Source organism: Littorina saxatilis, linkage group LG16, assembly GCF_037325665.1.
Source record: "Littorina saxatilis isolate snail1 linkage group LG16, US_GU_Lsax_2.0, whole genome shotgun sequence".
NCBI classification, from domain to species: domain Eukaryota; kingdom Metazoa; phylum Mollusca; class Gastropoda; order Littorinimorpha; family Littorinidae; genus Littorina; species Littorina saxatilis.
Window position 1 is genome coordinate 11,220,283 of NC_090260.1, and position 18,760 is coordinate 11,239,042.

Genomic DNA, 18,760 nt, shown 5'->3' on the forward strand with positions numbered 1-18,760 from the left:
ACACTTTCAACATCTACTTATAGAACAAGAGGCGAAGCCTTCAAGGCTCACGTAAGAAATCGACAAACAGTAACACAAACTCAATCACTCCGTTACACACACACACACACACACACAGTAAGCATAGGTGAAACTGTGCAAGAAAGCGAGACCCTGGATCTGCCAAGTAGTCTCGGCCCGCTCACAATAACAATGACCGAGACGTTCAGTAATTCCTTTGCGTGACGTCTAACCCTCTCACGTCATAATGTGACGTCTTCAAATAGTTTCTATCACACACGTCAAACACTTTTGACCGAGACTGACGTAATCCATAGACTCGGAAATGTTAAAGTTTCTATCACACACACACACACACACACGCACGCACGCACGCACGCACGCACAGACAGACAAAGTTTATCATCGCATAGGCTACACTTACGTGAGCCAAAAACTCAAGTGTATGCACGACCAGGTTGACATGCAGCAGAAGTAAAAAAGAACTTGGACAATAAACTGACACTTCAAGCATTTATTCTGCAGCAAACTCTCACCGAATCAATCACCCAATCAGATTCAGGCTACACAAATAAAATTCAGCCAATCGTATCACTCCTTTTTTTGCTTGGAGTCGCTGCCGCCCGTCAGACAGCAGAAGATGGAGGTCAGGACGAGGGTCACGGCGAATCCAGCAATCACAACCAAGGTCATGGTCCGATTCTCACCCTCAAGCTGATCCTGAAAAGAGAAAAACACGGAGTTCAAAGACGCACGTTTATTCACGAATACCCTGGAACCCCCCTTTAAGACTGCTCAATTTAAGACTGCTCAATTTAAGACTGCTCAATTTAAGACGGCTCAATTTAAGACGGCTCAATTTAAGACGGCTCAATTTAAGACTTCCCCCTTTCAAGACCTTGTTTTTTCATAACTCCTGTAAATCAAAGGCGATGTCGACATGTCAGACGCACAACACAAAACAGTGTTTTCTTTCAAAACAAACACAGAACAGCGTGTTTCCCATGTGACATCCCCAAAAATGTGTTTCGTGTTTTCGCATCGTGTTTAGGGTTTTAGAGCATGCTCTAAAATTTGAAAACACTTTGATAGTCAGCCAATGAACGCAGACAATCAATTCACGTGATTCGGTTTCCGGCACTGCGAAGAGAGAAAAAAAAGAGGCCGACCGAACTCTGACATGGATTACAGGATCTTTTCCGTGCGCATTTGGGCTTGTGCTTGCGTGTACACACAAAGGGGGATAATGCACTTGCAGGTCTGCACATAAGTTGACCTGGGAGATCGGAAAAATCTCCACACTTAACCCACCAGGCAGCTGCGGCCGGGATTCGAACCCTCGACCTTCCGATTAAGAGGCCGACATCTTTTTATTTTTTATTTTATTTTTTTATTTTTTTACACGTTTTTAATTCTTTTTGGTACACGACTTCAACATCAGACAGCAACACCAAATAACATCAACCATACAAAACTGTGCAAGAGGCCGATGTCTTACCACATCCTTTTTCAGACCTGATTTTCTCACATATTTGAAGGCCTTAAAAGAGGGGTTCCACTGTAGCAGCGTTAAAAGTGTGTCTACTTTTGATGTAAATGCTGTGTAGTACCAATTTTTTCATTCCATGGAATGATGAAAATCTCGCTGCCTTATCGCCATGCGTCATATTGCCACCGCACAATGATAGGCCTCGTTGTTACAGTTACCTTCGCATCCCTGCCGCACCATCATTGCGTCAGAATGAAAAAAAAACACAGCTTTATGTCTCTGCAAATATAAAAGCATACAGCAGGGCGGGGATGTAGCTCAGTCGGTAGCGCGCTGGATTTGTATCCAGTTGGCCGCTGTCAGCGTCAGTTCGTCCCCACGTTCGGCGAGAGATTTATTTCTCAGAGTCAACTTTGTGTGCAGACTCTCCTCGGTGTCCGAACACCCCCGTGTGTACACGCAAGTACAAGACCAAGTGCGCACGAAAAAGATCCTGTAATCCATGTCAGAGTTCGGTGGGTTATAGAAACACGAAAATACCCAGCATGCTTCCTCCGAAAGCGGCGTATGGCTGCCTAAATGGCGGGGTAAAAACGGTCATACACGTAAAAGCCGTGGGAGTTTCAGCCCATGAACGAACAAACAAAAAAACAAAGCATACAGCTGTTACAACCATAGACACTTCATTCTCACACCTACCTTCAGATACTTGGCGATGCCTTCTGTCAGAGCATCACTGAAAAAGACAAAACATCACAAGATCAATCTTGCCTTTACTAGATTCTGTGTGTGTGTGCTTCAGTGCAGCATGCATGGTTAAGCTGTGGGTGTGTGCTTTCTTCTGCAAGCTTGTTGGTCTGTTTGTGTCTATCTGTGTGATGCAGTAGTGAGTCAATGTCTTTGTGTGTGATGCAGTAGTGAGTCAATGTCTTTGTGTGTGATGCAGTAGTGAGTCAATGTCTTTGTGTGTGATGCAGTAGTGAGTCAATGTCTTTGTGTGTGATGCAGTAGTGAGTCAATGTCTTTGTGTGTGATGCAGTAGTGAGTCAATGTCTTTGTGTGTGATGCAGTAGTGAGTCAATGTCTTTGTGTGTGATGCAGTAGTGAGTCAATGTCTTTGTGTGTGATGCAGTAGTGAGTCAATGTCTTTGTGTGTGATGCAGTAGTGAGTCAATGTCTTTGTGTGTGATGCAGTAGTGAGTCAATGTCTTTGTGTGTGATGCAGTAGTGAGTCAATGTCTTTGTGTGAGATGCAGTAGTGAGTCAATGTCTTTGTGTGTGATGCAGTAGTGAGTCAATGTCTTTGTGTGGACGTGCATGCTGTATGGATGCACTCGTTTCCTTCCTTGTGTGTGTCTGTGACACTTTGTCTGCCTGCGTCTTTTCTGTATTCATCTATCTTTTTTCAGTCTTACAGTCAAAGTTGTATACATTCGTGTGTCTGTGACACTTTGTCTGCCTGCGTCTATTCTGTATTCATCTATCTTTTTTCAGTCTTACAGTCAAAGTTGTATACATTCGTGTGTCTGTGACACTTTGTCTGCCTGCGTCTTTTCTGTATTCATCTATCTTTTTTCAGTCTTACAGTCAAAGTTGTATACATTCGTGTGTCTGTGACACTTTGTCTGCCTGCGTCTTTTCTGTATTCATCTATCTTTTTTCAGTCTTACAGTCAAAGTTGTATACATTTAAGCAACAATGATCATGCACGACACGGTGATCTCTGCAGGGACTAGTGACTACTCGTGTGACTTGGAATAAAGGCCGTGAAATGTGAATGCACGGCCTAATAGGCTTGAGGTTTGCTGGCCGATGTGAATGCGTGATATATTGTGTAAAAAATTCCATCTCACACGGCATAAAAAATTGTAAAGCGCATTGAGCATATAATATATGATTAAGCGCTATAGCAAATGTCCATTATTATTGTATTGTGACGTCTGTCTCTGTGTTTGTCTGTCTGTTCTCTTGTCTGTCTGTCTGTCTGTCGTCAGTGTAAGTATAACAGTCAGTGTTGTGGGATTCAAGCAACAATGACTCACAAGGCGGTAGGCTGTATAGGTACAAGGGACCTTTTGACGTGTAACGTTTCTGTCTGTCTGTATTTATTCTGTCTGGGTGTCCGCCTGTCTATCTGTGTCTGTCTGTCTGTATTTATTCTGTCTGGGTGTCCGCCTGTCTATCTGTGTCTGTCTGTCTGTATTTATTCTGTCTGGGTGTCCGCCTGTCTATCTGTGTCTGTCTGTCTGTATTTATTCTGTCTGGGTGTCCGCCTGTCTATCTGTGTCTGTCTGTCTGTATTTATTCTGTCTGGGTGTCCGCCTGTCTATCTGTGTCTGTCTGTCTGTATTTATTCTGTCTGGGTGTCCGCCTGTCTATCTCTGTCTGTCTGTCTGTATTTATTCTGTCTGGGTGTCCGCCTGTCTATCTCTGTCTGTCTGTCTGTATTTATTCTGTCTGGGTGTCCGCCTGTCTATCTCTGTCTGTCTGTCTGTATTTATTCTGTCTGGGTGTCCGCCTGTCTATCTGTGTCTGTCTGTCTGTATTTATTCTGTCTGGGTGTCCGCCTGTCTATCTCTGTCTGTCTGTCTGTATTTATTCTGTCTGGGTGTCCGCCTGTCTATCTGTGTCTGTCTGTCTGTATTCATTCTGTCTGGGTGTCCGCCTGTCTATCTGTGTCTGTCTGTCTGTATTTATTCTGTCTGGGTGTCCGCCTGTCTATCTGTGTCTGTCTGTCTGTATTTATTCTGTCTGGGTGTCCGCCTGTCTATCTGTGTCTGTCTGTCTGTATTTATTCTGTCTGGGTGTCCGCCTGTCTATCTGTGTCTGTCTGTCTGTTTTTATTCTGTCTGGGTGTCCGCCTGTCTATCTGTGTCTGTCTGTCTGTATTTATTCTGTCTGGGTGTCCGCCTGTCTATCTGTGTCTGTCTGTCTGTTTTTATTCTGTCTGGGTGTCCGCCTGTCTATCTGTGTCTGTCTGTCTGTTTTTATTCTGTCTGGGTGTCCGCCTGTCTATCTGTGTCTGTCTGTCTGTATTTATTCTGTCTGGGTGTCCGCCTGTCTATCTGTGTCTGTCTGTCTGTTTTTATTCTGTCTGGGTGTCCGCCTGTCTATCTGTGTCTGTCTGTCTGTTTTTATTCTGTCTGGGTGTCCGCCTGTCTATCTGTGTCTGTCTGTCTGTATTTATTCTGTCTGGGTGTCCGCCTGTCTATCTGTGTCTGTCTGTCTGTTTTTATTCTGTCTGGGTGTCCGCCTGTCTATCTGTGTCTGTCTGTCTGTATTTATTCTGTCTGGGTGTCCGCCTGTCTATCTGTGTCTGTCTGTCTGTATTTATTCTGTCTGGGTGTCCGCCTGTCTATCTGTGTCTGTCCGTCTATTGTTACTTTTAGTCTGGCAGTCAGTGATGTGAGCAGTCGAGCAACAATGACTCACAGTGCGGTGGGCTGTCCTGGTACTTGGAACCACTATATGTTTTTGTCTGTCTGTGTCAATCTGTGAATTGTCTGTCTGTGTCGATCTGTGAATTGTCTGTCTGTGTCGATCTGTGAATTGTCTGTCTGTGTCGATCTGTGAATTGTCTGTCTGTGTCGATCTGTGAATTGTCTGTCTGTGTCGATCTGTGAATTGTCTGTCTGTGTCGATCTGTGAATTGTCTGTCTTTGTCGATCTGTGAATTGTGTGTCTGTGTTGATCTGTGAATTGTCTGTCTGTGTTGATCTGTGAATTGTCTGTCTGTGTCGATCTGTGAATTGTCTGTGTTGATCTGTGAATTGTCTGTCTGTGTCGATCTGTGAATTGTCTGTCTGTGTCGATCTGTGAATTGTCTGTCTTTGTCGATCTGTGAATTGTCTGTCTGTGTCGATCTGTGAATTGTCTGTCCATGTCGATCTGTGAATTGTCTGTCTGTGTCGATCTGTGAATTGTCTGTCTCTGCTGGTCTATTGTATAGTTTCAGACTAACAGTCAGTGTTGCGAGCGGTCATGCAATAGTTACTCACAAGGCGGTGGGCTGCACAGGGACCGGTGACCCCTTGACGTTTCTGTACCAGGATTTGACGAAGGTCGTGAGGGACGGTATGTCCCACTTCTTTGTCTCATAGCGATACATTTTGCCTTCACGGAAACTGAAAGAGAGCACCCACACAACAATTAACCCTTAGGCTGGTTGTCGCGACATATGTCGCGCTACGTTACGTATACTGTCACCTGGTTGTCACGACATATGTCGCGCTACTGGCTCAGTCTGTTTGGTCGGTTCCGATTACCTCCCATGGATGCGAAAACCTATATGACCGTTTTTCTTTATTTTTCTCTCTGTTAATTCACCAGTGGCTATGTAACATGTGTTACAGAATTGCACCAGTGTAAGGGTTAAGTAACAAACAAATGTTGTTGTTTTTAAATGTACGTTAACCACTGGATTTCATTTATTATTGTAACAACAAAACATCGTCAGTGGCCTTCGAAGACCTCGTAACTTACATTTTCCTGATTTTCGGATTTTTGCATGGTTCCGTCCCTTGATTTTTTTCCTATCATCTGTGAAAAGCTTGTAACTCTATCTATTTTGCAAAGGTCTTTTTCCCCTGATTTTAAAAACCTCGTATTGCCGTTGGGTGTTGAGACATTAGCAACATTAGCGGGAAAACCTCGTATTGTCTGTTTGAATCCTTGCGAGTCTGTTGAAAATCCTCGTAATTGTTCCTTAAATTCAAAACAAAAAAGTTCAAAACAAAAAAGTGAAAACCTCGTATCTACACGTTTTGATCTGGTGAAGAGGAATTTGATTTTTAAAACACTCATTATCTCAGAACTATGACTTTGAAAATACGAGGTCTTCGAAGGTCACTGACGACATGCAAAAAAGAGCAAACCCTTGATGACTAAGATCTAATAAACGAAGGGAAGTAAGCGCTTTACTCAATATGCGTTTTTTGTAAATAATGCACAAACAGAAAAATAAGAAAAGCAAAAGCTAGAGTCCAGTCTGGACGAAACTGCTATCAAAAACGCAGAATTGATTTTTTCTGAGGTTTTTTTTTTAGCCGTAAGCGCCATTTCTCATTTCGAATTTCTCATAACTGCTGGCGGCCGCAGTGAAACCAACAAAGGGGCCTCACTCTGGAAGAGTTTCCTGCTCCGATAAACATGGCGCTTACGGCTAAAAAAAACTCAGAAAAAAATCAATTCTGCGTTCTTGATAGCAGTTTCGTCCAGACTGGACTCCAGCTTTTGCTTTTCTTATTTTTCTCTATCGTCCAAGCCCATAAAATCGAACAAGGCGGATTGCGTTTGGATTTCCCTCTTTCAGATGACTGAGATTGCCCCCCTTGAATCGTTCCGTGTCAAGGCCAGTTATACGGTACTGGCCGTGTGTTCAAGATGAACAGTGCTCTGCCTCATTTGCTCAAGATTCTCTTGATTACCGAGCCTCTGTTAAAGCTGTTTTTAAATCAACATAATTTATGTAGAGGCTCATGCACTGTAACTGACAATCGTCTGCCAGCCTAACTCTGCTTAGGAAACCAATGCATTAACATTCAACCAGTATTTACACTGTATTTACAACAACAACAACACAAAGTGGGTCTAGCCTACTGTCACCATGAGCTAGATCAATCATGTTTCATGTAATCTCAGCGAATCATCAACTCATGTCCCTGAAAGGAAAATGTCCTGTGAGGACCCCCTTGTATCTTTCATTTGTGACGAAATGAGTCGCATGTCACCTTTGCATGATTTTCATATTTTTACATTTTCCTAAAGAGTTTTTTATGCTCTATCCAGTGGTGAAAACCGCTTTAGAAAAGAGCAAAAACTGTTTGAGTTATAAGCCTGTGACTAAGGTGACCCTCACACTGTTACCAGACACTCCCCGGACTTATATTAAGCCTAGCGCAGAACCGCGCGAGGTGACATGCGACTCATTTCGTGGTGAAGGGTCACATTTAATATATTTTGTCCAGTTAAATGTCACTGTTGTTTTGTTTGTAATACTGGACTTTAACGTGCAACCAGGGCGGGGATGTAGCTAAGTCGGTAGCACGCTGGATTTGTATCCAGTTGGCCGCTGTCAGCGTGAGTTTGTCCCCACGTTCGGCGAGAGATTTATTTCTCAGAGTCAACTTTGTGTGCAGACTCTCCTCGGTGTCCGAACACCCCCGTGTGTACACGCAAGCACAAGACCAAGTGCGCACGAAAAAGATCCTGTAATTCATGTCAGAGTTCGGTGGGTTATAGAAACACGAAAATACCCAGCATGCTTCCTCCGAAAGCGGCGTATGGCTGCCTAAATGGCGGGGTAAAAACAGGCATACACGTAAAAGCCGTGGGAGTTTCAGCCCATGAACGAACAAACAAACAAACAAACAAACAAACGTGCAATCTTTCAAGGCAAGTCTCGAGAAAGACATCCATCAAAACACTAATGTTAGAAGACACACATTTTGATTCTGTTTTTAACTCATATGCCTGTTTCCATGTTAATTTGAACATCACTTCAAAAGTTGAAATATGAACAACATCAGAACTTACTAGATAAGTTCCGGGCAGTCAGTGACCTTGAAACGCTTCTGCAGTTTGGGGTTGGTGTCAAGGTCAACAATGGCTACACTCATCCACAGCTTCTCGCTGAAACAACAAGCAAGAACCAACACTGTTCAGACGTTCAAATAAGAAATTATTCAATGTTTAATAAAAGAAAAAAGAGACGACAAAAAAATCATAATATATGCATAGGCTACTGAAAATAATGAATCAGTAATTTCTTCATCTGTAAATTCCCTAAACATCCCATAACATGAATTATCTGCAAATTGCCAAAACATTTATTTATCTGCGAATTGCCAAAACGTTATTTATCTGCAAATTGCCAAAACATTATTTATCTGCAAATTGCCAAAACATTTATTTATCTGCAAATTACCAAAACGTTATTTATCTGCAAATTGCCAAAACATTTATTTATCTGCGAATTGCCAAAACGTTATTTATCTGCAAATTGCCAAAACATTATTTATCTGCAAATTCTCCACATATTATTTATCTGAGAAATTTCCTTAACATTATTCATCTGCAAACTACTAACATGTGGTGTAATGCACACACACAACTGTTTACACTAGAGTTCCTTCCCCTTTTTGCGTGTTTCCCCTCCATTTTCTTTCAAACCTTGTTCGTTCCGTGTTGCGTCTGCTTTTTGTTGTCTTTTGTGTTCTTTTCCTGATGAAGCTTCCAGAAGCGAAAATTCGTAATCGTCTTGTGTCGTCTTTGTATTGGTGAGTACAGTAATCCTTTGTTTTTTAACTTTGTTCATCTTACCAGGGATCGCGTTTACGCACGATTTTTGCGTATTTGACGCGTTTTTTTCGCCGCGCCGCGTAAGCCATACGCAAAAATATTGTAACTTTTTCTTGTCTTCACGCAGCGCTTTTGCTCTGACTTAATAATCACCCGATCCTGAAACTGACTATAGGGCTCGAGAAGTGACGACACACATGAAATCTGCGCGTCAAAACTAAAGTCCGTTTCTTTTTGCATCGAAGTATCGCAAACGAACGTAACGAGGGTATTACCAGATAATGTCTTGTCGGATAATGAAACAGACATTAGCTGCTCTCCCATCTCGCGCTTCCAAAAGGCGGAAAGTGTGTCTAGTCGTATTAGAGCGGGAAACAAACTCGCAAGGCCCGAAGGTTGGAGACAGCAGGGGTGTTATTCGACAGGCGTGCGCGGAGTTCGACAGGAAAACTCGCCGTATTTAGGTAAGGAGTGTCTTTAAGTCTTTCGTGCGTGTTTTGTTTGTATCTGTACGTGTTTTCGTAGTACGCAAAAATATTGGTCCGTGACGCGTTTTTTTCGTTTCGTTGCGTATGACTTACGCGTTTTTTAAAAAGCTAGCGCGATCCCTGCTTACCACAGTCACCAATCCAACCAACTCTAATTGTAGATACCAATCCGAAGTTTTGCAGAAAGGTTTATTTTTCTGACATGCAGCCCAACCTTTTGGGCCTCATGTAACATGTATATCAGGCAAAAGTCAAACATATAATGATTATTGCATTATCAGACCAAGAAAATGTTGTGTCATACATTGATCGAGTTGACTTACTTGACTCCCAAGCTTTCCAGTACAGCAAAGTGGTCGTTGCATGACGGCTTGTAACTGAAAACACATTGTGTAACAAATTATACACACATACACCTGACTATGAAAAAAAGTTTCACCAAAAAAACTAACAAACTTGGAAACAAATAACTGAATGAGAACTGAACACATACCCTCACCAACTCACGCACGCACACACGTGAATGCATACACACATGCACGTACACACACTAGCATACACACACAGCAAGTAGGAAACGCTGACAAAAAAACTAATTAATAAGCTCTGGTCTTAGGTAGTTCAACAATATCAATTTGACAGGGACAAGACTGCGAAAAACTCAAAATGCAATCACAAATAAAAGCTGAAAGAGGAATGAAAAGTCTGAAATGAAACACAACCAAACTGCCAGAGTAAAGCAAAGCATGACCTCACGCTCAGAAATGCAGACACCTTGCTGAACCAGTATTCCTGCTTTCATGGTGATCAGCACATTACTGCAAGTACATGCTACATTTTGCTTCCGATCCCACCAGTGGAAGCTTGCGTAATTAGGCCCCCCCCCCAAAAAGTTGTATGTTTCTGGTCACCCGACCCTACCTAGGAGAAAGAAAAGCGTCAAAACGAAAGTAACAGGCGGCAAACATACACGCAGGCACACTCACACACTCACGCACGCACACACACACACAGTCCAAGTGAGCAATCATAAACAAATGTTACACCACAAAAACTCTGCACACACAATGACACTAATAGTAATACAGGCAGACAGGAACACACAAACATTTGCTTTTTCTTCTTCTTCTGCGTTCGTGGGCTGAAACTCCCACGTACACTTGTGTTTTTTGCACGAGTGGAATTTTACGTGTATGGCCGTTTTTACCCCGCCATTAAGGCAGCCATACGCCGCTTTCGGAGGAAGCATGCTGGATATTTTTGTGTTTCTATAACCCACCGAACTCTGACATGGATTACAGGATCTTTTCCGTGCGCACTTGGTCTTGTGCTTGCGTGTACACACGAAGGGGGATAAGCCACTAGCAGGTCTACACATAAGTTGACCTGGGAGATCAGAAAAATCTCCACACTTAACCCACCAGGCGGCCGCGACCGGGATTCGAACCCTCGACCTTCCGATTAAGAGGCCGAAGTCTTACCACCCCGCCACAGCGCCCTTCTAGATTTGCTTTTGAGAGAGAGAGAGAGAGAGAGAGAGAGAGAGAGAGAGAGAGAGAGAGAGAGAGAGAGAGAGAGAGAGAGAGAGAGAGAGAGAGAGAGAGAGAGAGGGGAGGGGGGGGGGGGAAGATAATGATACTGAGACAGGAAGGAAGTGGATTTTGAACAGGGGGTATTTTTGAGCTGTCTCCACTGAGCCAGGCCTCAATGATGGTGTTGAAGGCCAGGGGGGAGAGTCTGCACTGACAGACCAAACTGTAGAGTAAGAGCAAACTGTGTAGCTTACAAGAGCACCGCCCAGTGGCCTGTGGTGGAACCGGTAGATGCCTGCGTCAGGTGTTCCAAAGTGTCGTCCGTCAAAACTTTCGTCATGGCCTTAGGCCCAGCCTTCTCCAGCCAGAAGTAGATAGAATCATAGCTTTCCATTTTATCTGCAAAGCCAAAAGTAGATGCTTATAAAGAAAGTAAAACTAAAAAAGCCATGTTTCTTTATGAGATTGTTGCCCCCCTGGACTTAATTACCACACATAAACAACCTCACACATATACTACACACAAGCAAGAACACACAAGCAAGAACACACACTCACACAATCATATGCATACACAGAAACACTCATACATGTACAATGTACAAGCAAAAACACTCTCTCTCCTCTCTCCCTTTCCCCTTTTTTTCTCTCTGCCTCCCTCCCTCTCTCCTCTGTGACCCGCCCACATATCTCCCTCCCTCCAACCCCCCCCCCCCCCCCCCCCTCTCTCTCTCTGTCTCTCTTCTCCCCCTCTCTTTCTTCTGTCTCCGTACCCCCTCTCCCACCTGTATAGATAGCAGTGCGACCATCTCTGATCAAGACAAGTGCTGGAAACGTCTGGATGTCAAAGGTCGTTGAGAGGATTTCACCCCTCTTTTGTTTCATCAGCTGAAGATCTGGTATCACTGAAACACAAGACACCAGGTGAACAGCTATTTGGTATCACTGAAACACAAGACACCAGGTGAACAGCTATTTGGTATCACTGAAACACAAGACACCAGGTGAACAGCTATCTGGTATCACTGAAACACAAGACACCAGGTGAACAGCTATCTGGTATCACTGAAACACAAGACACCAGGTGAACAGCTATCTGGTATCACTGAAACACAAGACACCAGGTGAACAGCTATCTGGTATCACTGAAACACAAGACACCAGGTGAACAGCTATCTGGTATCACTGAAACACAAGACAACAGGTCAACAGCTATCTGGTATCACTGAAACACAAGACACCAGGTCAACAGCTATCTGGTATCACTGAAACACAAGACAACAAGTAAACAGCTATCTGGTATCACTGGAAACAAAGACAACAGGTGAACAGCTATCTGGTATCACTGAAACACAAGACAACAGGTGAACAGCTATCTGGTATCACTGAAACACAAGACACCAGGTGAACAGCTATCTGGTATCACTGAAACACAAGACACCAGGTCAACAGCTATCTGGTATCACTGAAACACAAGACAACAGGTGAACAGCTATCTGGTATCACTGAAACACAAGACAACAGGTGAACAGCTATCTGGTATCACTGAAACACAAGACACCAGGTGAACAGCTATCTGGTATCACTGAAACACAAGACACCAGGTCAACAGCTATCTGGTATCACTGAAACACAAGACACCAGGTGAACAGCTATCTGGTATCACTGAAACACAAGACACCAGGTGAACAGCTATCTGGTATCACTGAAACACAAGACACCAGGTGAACAGCTATCTGGTATCACTGAAACACAAGACACCAGGTGAACAGCTATCTGGTATCACTGAAACACAAGACACCAGGTGAACAGCTATCTGGTATCACTGAAACACAAGACACCAGGTCAACAGCTATCCAACTACATACATGTGTAAAGGGAACCCTCCTTTTTTTTAACACATGCACACAAACACACACGCAGGTACACACACACATGCAGGCACACACACACACACACACTCACACACGAACGCACGCATGCGCGCTCACACACGCATGCACGCACACACGGACGCACGCACACACACACACACACGCACGCACGCACACACACACCCAGTCCAAGTGAGCAAATGTTACACCACAAACACTCTTCACACACAATGACACTAATAGTAATACTGGCAGACAGGAACACACAAAGATTTGCTTTTGAGAGAGAGAGAGAGAGAGAGAGAGAGAGAGAGAGAGAGAGAGAGAGAGAGAGAGAGAGAGAGAGAGAGAGAGAGAGAGAGAGAGAGAGAGAGAGAGAGATCGAGAGATCGAGAGATCGAGAGATCGAGAGATCGAAAGAGATCAAATCAAATCAAATTTTATTTTTCGAGGGTTGTGGCATAAGCAATACAACAAGCTTTTTTTCAACCAGCCCTCGCCCAGAAAGGGGACTAATCTAATCACATATTTACACGGATATTAACGAAGAAAAAAAAGGTAGAGAAAAACAACAACATATGAATATTTACACATTACATATTATACACAAATATAAAGCGTCGTATATGTAACGTAGTGAAAACAATGCTGAATACACATGCATGAGTAAATGTGTTATTAATTTGAGTGTTTTTGTGTGGATATAATGAACACTGATGCTTTGGACAAATGAAAATATAACCAAACGAAGTCTTCCATCACTGTGATTTTTCGTAATTTAACATTAAATACAGTGAAAGGTGTTTTTTGAAAGTATTGAGACTCATTGGGACTCTCACAAATTCCGGGAGAGAATTCCACAGGACGCTACCAGAATAGGCTAAGGTTGATTTGAAGAGATCTATCCTTGGAATTGGGACGTTAAACTTTCGGTTTGGTTTGACTTTAAAGTTTGCAACGAAAGTTCGTGGTGCACGGCCGGAAAGTATTTTGTGAAGGAGCACGCCTTCATTTAATTTAAATTTAAGAGAGAGAGAGAGAGAAAGAGAGAGAGAGAGAGAGAGAGAGAGAGAGAGAGAAAGAGAGAAAGAGAGAGAGAGAAAGAGAGAGAGAGAGAAAGAGATAGAGATAGAGAGAAAGAGAAGGAAATGAACCACTCACGCTGTGCGATCTCTCCTTGACTCTCCATGTCCTCAATGATTTGTTCTGCCTGTAGTGACACCGGGCTGCTCTCATCATCTGCACATGCAGTTATAATCCTCTTTCATCTTTAATTAGGCAGTGTCAACTACTGTTGTTGATTTTTACTTGTTAACACACATGTGCACACACACACTTTCTCTGGCTTTTGCTCACATAAACACATTAACCAGCAACATAAAAAAATAGTGAATATGGAATATGCTGCACACACGCGCGCGCGCGCACACACATGCAGGCTCGCACACACATACACATGCTTGCACAACTCTTTTTCAGCGTCCTAAATCTTCTATCTTTCAATATATCCTACCCCCTCCTCTACCAAAATTCTCCAGCCTTCAACCTCTCTGCCCCCCCCCCCCCCTCTTCTCCTTACTCATACATAGAGACTGCATGCATCACCTTGATGTCAGCAGTGTGATCACCAGAATGAAACGTTATCTAGCACTTTATCAAAATGCTAATGAAACGTTATCTAGCACTTTATCAAAATGCTAATGAAACGTTATCTAGCACTTTATCAAAATGCTAATGAAACGTTATCTAGCACTTTATCAAAATGCTAATGAAACATTATCTAGCACTTTATCAAAATGCTAATGAAACGTTATCTAGCACTTTATCACAACACTAACGGTATGCTAATTAATGCAGAAGTGTCACAATAAAACACCAATCTTAACCGGACACAACACAGAGGAACCCCCCTTTTGACACCCTCAAAATCTGAGAAAATCAGGTCTTAACAAGAAGAGCAAACGCTCGATCGAGTCACTTTCGCAGTTCTGAATATTATATGAGGCATCAGATGGACAGGAAGAAATTGCTATTCACAACACAATGAGTCACGTTCACATAAAATTTGAGCCCGGTCACTTTTATAGTTTCCGAGAAAAGCCCAACGTTAAGTTGTGTGTTGCCGAACAGAAAAGGCTAGTTATCTCCCTTGTTTTTCTGATAACGTTCGTAAAAGGCTACAGATGTAAATACTTTGATGTAAAGAATAATCCTACAAACTTTCAATCACATCATGTCAAAGATATAAAATGTCTAATTTTTCCTTTGACGCTGACCTGTGACCTTGAAAAAGGTCAAAGGTCAACGAAACCATCGTTAAAGTGTAGAGGTCATTGGAGGTCACGACTAAACAAAATATGAGCCCGATCGCTTTGATAGTTTCCGAGAAAAGTCCAACGTTAAGGTGGTGTCTACGGACGGCCGGCCGGCCGGCTGGACGGCCGGACAGACTAACACTGACCGATTACATAGAGTCACATTTTCTCAAGTGACTCAAAAAGGAGGTAGCCTTGATTCAAAATGGAGGTAAATGCACAGGTTTTGATTTGAACAGAAAGAAAATGAAAAAGCGTGATTAAGCTCTTAAACAGAGGGGTTGGGGGAGGGAAGGGTCTTCAATCAGGGGTCATTTAAGGGGGGGGGGGGGGGGGGGGGGGGGGGGGATTCCACTGTACCACAGTTTAAAATCATCAAACAATAAGTATACATATTTATACAAAAGCTAAGAAATATAACTGAAAGAAGTACACAATCTACCAACAAGAATCCCTTCTCTGTACATTCAATGCACCTTATAACTAAGTTCACACTGTCAATGTTTACAGGACTCAACAAAAAGGCTCGAGTTAAGCCCATAAAGCTGTAATTTGTTAATGTCTTGCGCTCTTCAGTATACAGGGGTACCTGTGATGTGAGGCCCCTCTGACTGAGAGGACACCTCCGACAGTGGAACCCCCTATTAAGAGCCCACATTAAAGTCTCCCTCCCTTTTAATTAAGACCTTAATTTTTCAGATCTTCCGTTCATAACCTCTGTAACTTTATTTTCAGAAGAAAAGGGCGTATCACATCGAGCGGGGGTCTTCAAATGAGGGTGTTTGTTTGTTTGTTTGTTTGCTTAACGCCCAGCCGACCACGAAGGGCCATATCAGGGCGGTGCTGCTTTGACATATAACGTGCGCCACACACAAGACAGAAGTCGCAGCACAGGCTTCATGTCTCACCCAGTCACATTATTCTGACACCGGACCAACCAGTCCTAGCACTAACCCCATAATGCCAGACGCCAGGCGGAGCAGCCACTAGATTGCCAATTTTAAAGTCTTAGGTATGACCCGGCCGGGGTTCGAACCCACGACCTCCCGATCACGGGTCGGACGCCTTACCACTAGGCCAACGGTGCCGGTATGGAGTCTTAAAATGAGGGTAAATTTACAGAGGATTTGAACAGAAAATCCGAAAAAACGGGGTCTCAAAAGGGAGGGAATCTTAAAATCGTGGGGTCTTAAAGCGGGGTACCCCTGTATCAGTGGATTCTTTACTGTTTAACTTACAATAAACACAATCATTTATTGCTTTCACACGTTTCACTGTGATCAAGCTAGCTTCAATTTCCCAGACAAGTTACTGTCAGTCAACATGTTCACAATACCATCCAGTGTTTATGGGGAAGAAAGTATCGAGTGACAGCTGTCGATAGCTTGAGGTGAAACAGGTGGGGAGACCCACACCATCTCAGGTAGACATTTCCCTTCCAGATCTGGCAGTTTTACACACGGTGTGTTCACATCACACCTGCAATGATACGATCTGAAGCTAGCTGGTCTACTGTCTACATTGGAACCCACCTTAGGCACACAAAAAAAGTCTGTTTACGGTATCCTGACCTACCCTATTTTTTCGCGCGACCCTAGACCTTTTTTTTGGCATTTGGGAAAAAAAATAAATAAAAAAATTTTAAAAATATAAAAAATAAAAAGTCTGTTTTTTTGCAAAATAACTTAAAAATATGTTTTTTGGGGAGAAAAAAAAATCCCGACTTACCGACCCTATTTTTTTTGCCTATGTTACCGTAAACAGATTTTTTTGTGGCCTATGTTACTGTAAACAGACTATTTTTTTGTGGCCTTACATCAATCTGAGAAAATCAGGTCTTAAACACAGGGGGGAGTCTAAAAATGGAGGTACATTTATACAGAGCTTATGAACAGACAATCTCAAAATGCAAGGTCATTAGATGAGGAAGTGAAAAATGGGGGGGGGGGGGGGGGGGGGGGCTTAACATGGGAGCTCCACTGTCCTGTGAAAAAAAAAGAGGAAAAAAAAAAAGGCGGGGATGTAGCTCAGTCGGTAGCGCGCTGGATTTGTATCCAGTTGGCCGCTGTCAGCGTGAGTTTGTTCCCATGTTTGGCGAGAGATTTATTTCTCAGAGTCAACTTTGTGTGCAGACTCTCATCGGTGTCCGAACACCCCCCGTGTGTACACGCAAGCACAAGACCAAGTGCGCACGAAAAAGATCCAGTAATCCATGTCAGAGTTCGGTGGGTTATAGAAACACGAAAATACCCAGCATGCTTCCTCCAAAAACGGCGTATGGCTGCCTAAATGGCGGGGTAAAATACGGTCATACACGTAAAATTCCACTCATGCAAAAAACACGAGTGTACATGGGAGTTTCAGCCCACAAACGCAGAAGAAGAAGAAGAAGAAGAATAATCCCTGGAACAGAAATGAACCTATCACGCTCAAGCATCATGGATCTCGGTGCTGAGGAATGGTGTCATAAAATTGCAAAAAAAGTTTGAATGCTCCCTCATACTAGCTGTTACCGTATATTTATATTTCTTTTATTATCAAATCTACTAAGACTAAACCTATATTGCCAATTTGCCTTGTAGGGGCCTATGTTTGTTTAAATAAAAACTTTTTTTGACAATGACAGCTGGAAAAAAAAGTCGGCAGCATAAAACACAGTAGGTTGGGTTCCATCGCTATAATACTTGTCCCCTATGCCCTATGCCTAAATTCGACAGCTGGAAAAAAAAGTCGGCAGGATAAAATAGAGTAGGTTGGGTTCGATCACCACAATACTGTTTCCCTATGCCCTACCAGTGTGAGAAAAGTGTTGACGTACACAAAAGCACCAGGGCGCTGTACTCTTCGTTGGACTGGATGAACTTGATCCAGCCAGGCGTGTCAATCACTTTCAATGAGGCAGCGATCGGAACGACGAAACAGTGAAGAGTGAAGATGAACAGGGCACCACCGTATTGGAGCCAGCGAAAATGCATCTTGATGTTAATTGTTACTGCCAAGTGGTTAATATCACAATCTGCATGTGGAAAGAAAAAATGTCATGAATTATACAAACAAGGCTCTGCTTTACCGAATTAAGCCATAAAAAATACATGTTGATGTTGTTGCCTCCTGGTAAATATATATAACGACACCCCGGCCCCCTTTCTCCTTATAAAATACATTCCCATCATCATCATCATGCACCACATCTTCTCTCTCTCTCTTCGTCCATCGCACTCTGTCTGTCTGTCTTTCTCTTTTGCATAAACTGATAAAGAATCAGACTGTCATTGTCTAAAATGCAAGATGCAAATTAACCGGCCTTTAACACTAACAGGTACAGCTAGCTATTCCTTTCCGCAGCCATAAAGCCAGTTTGTAAGATCTCATTTTCTGCCAAATAACCGACACTCGACATGCAACTTTCTCACAAACCGCGTTTCAGCACCTGGCTTCGTCCCTCTAATCCTTAGTGTCGATGTCCAACTCTCCAATGTCCTATCAGCTATCTCATTTGACGATGAGTCTGCACACACAAAATCAATACAGCCAAGCTGTCACCAAACGCACAACAACGTTCCAAGCACACAGTGTGTGAACTCAAACATTGATAAACTTATAAAACTACACAGTAAGCATAAGTTATTGACCTGTAGGAGATATTCGTGCGAATACTCTCTCACTTTCTTTCGCAGTGGCGTAGCAGACGACAATCCACGTTTCACTTTCAAAACGCACCGAAATCTCGCGTGCACTTCATCTCGCGAGACGAGCTTCTGAC

The 18,760-nt window shown here is 43.1% G+C and overlaps 1 protein-coding gene across 4 annotated transcripts; it reads right to left on the reverse strand.

Moving 5' to 3' along the window:
* Positions 1-499: 499 nt before the first annotated feature.
* Positions 500-18,755, reverse strand: LOC138950387 (uncharacterized). Of its 4 annotated transcripts, none has more exons than XM_070322123.1 (11): positions 18,630-18,755; positions 18,428-18,505; positions 17,816-18,013; positions 13,844-13,921; positions 11,594-11,713; positions 11,063-11,207; positions 9,600-9,653; positions 8,024-8,119; positions 5,488-5,613; positions 2,189-2,225; positions 500-720 (listed from the first exon to the last, which is right to left on the reverse strand). In XM_070322123.1, the coding sequence occupies exons 3-11, from the start codon at positions 17,970-17,972 to the stop codon at positions 592-594; spliced, it is 942 nt and encodes a 313-aa protein (XP_070178224.1). In that variant the 5' UTR covers positions 17,973-18,013; positions 18,428-18,505; positions 18,630-18,755; the 3' UTR covers positions 500-591. The 4 variants fall into 4 exon arrangements, with proteins under 4 accessions (XP_070178224.1, XP_070178226.1, XP_070178225.1 ...); XM_070322125.1 differs by having other exon boundaries at positions 18,415-18,505; XM_070322124.1 differs by having other exon boundaries at positions 18,663-18,737.
* Between the last annotated feature and the right edge of the window lie 5 nt (positions 18,756-18,760).

What these genes read in the sequence shown, in the direction of transcription:
- LOC138950387 (XM_070322123.1), bottom strand. Translation starts at nt 17,972, where the DNA reads ATGCATTTTCGCTGGCTCCAATACGGTGGTGCCCTGTTCATCTTCACT. An exon ending in GGCCACTGGGCGGTGCTCTT is followed by an intron (nt 9,654 to 11,062) that starts GTAAGCTACACA and finishes ATGTGTTTTCAG; the next exon opens with TTACAAGCCGTCATGCAACG. An exon ending in CCTGTGCAGCCCACCGCCTT is followed by an intron (nt 2,226 to 5,487) that starts GTGAGTAACTAT and finishes TGTCTTTTTCAG; the next exon opens with TGATGCTCTGACAGAAGGCA.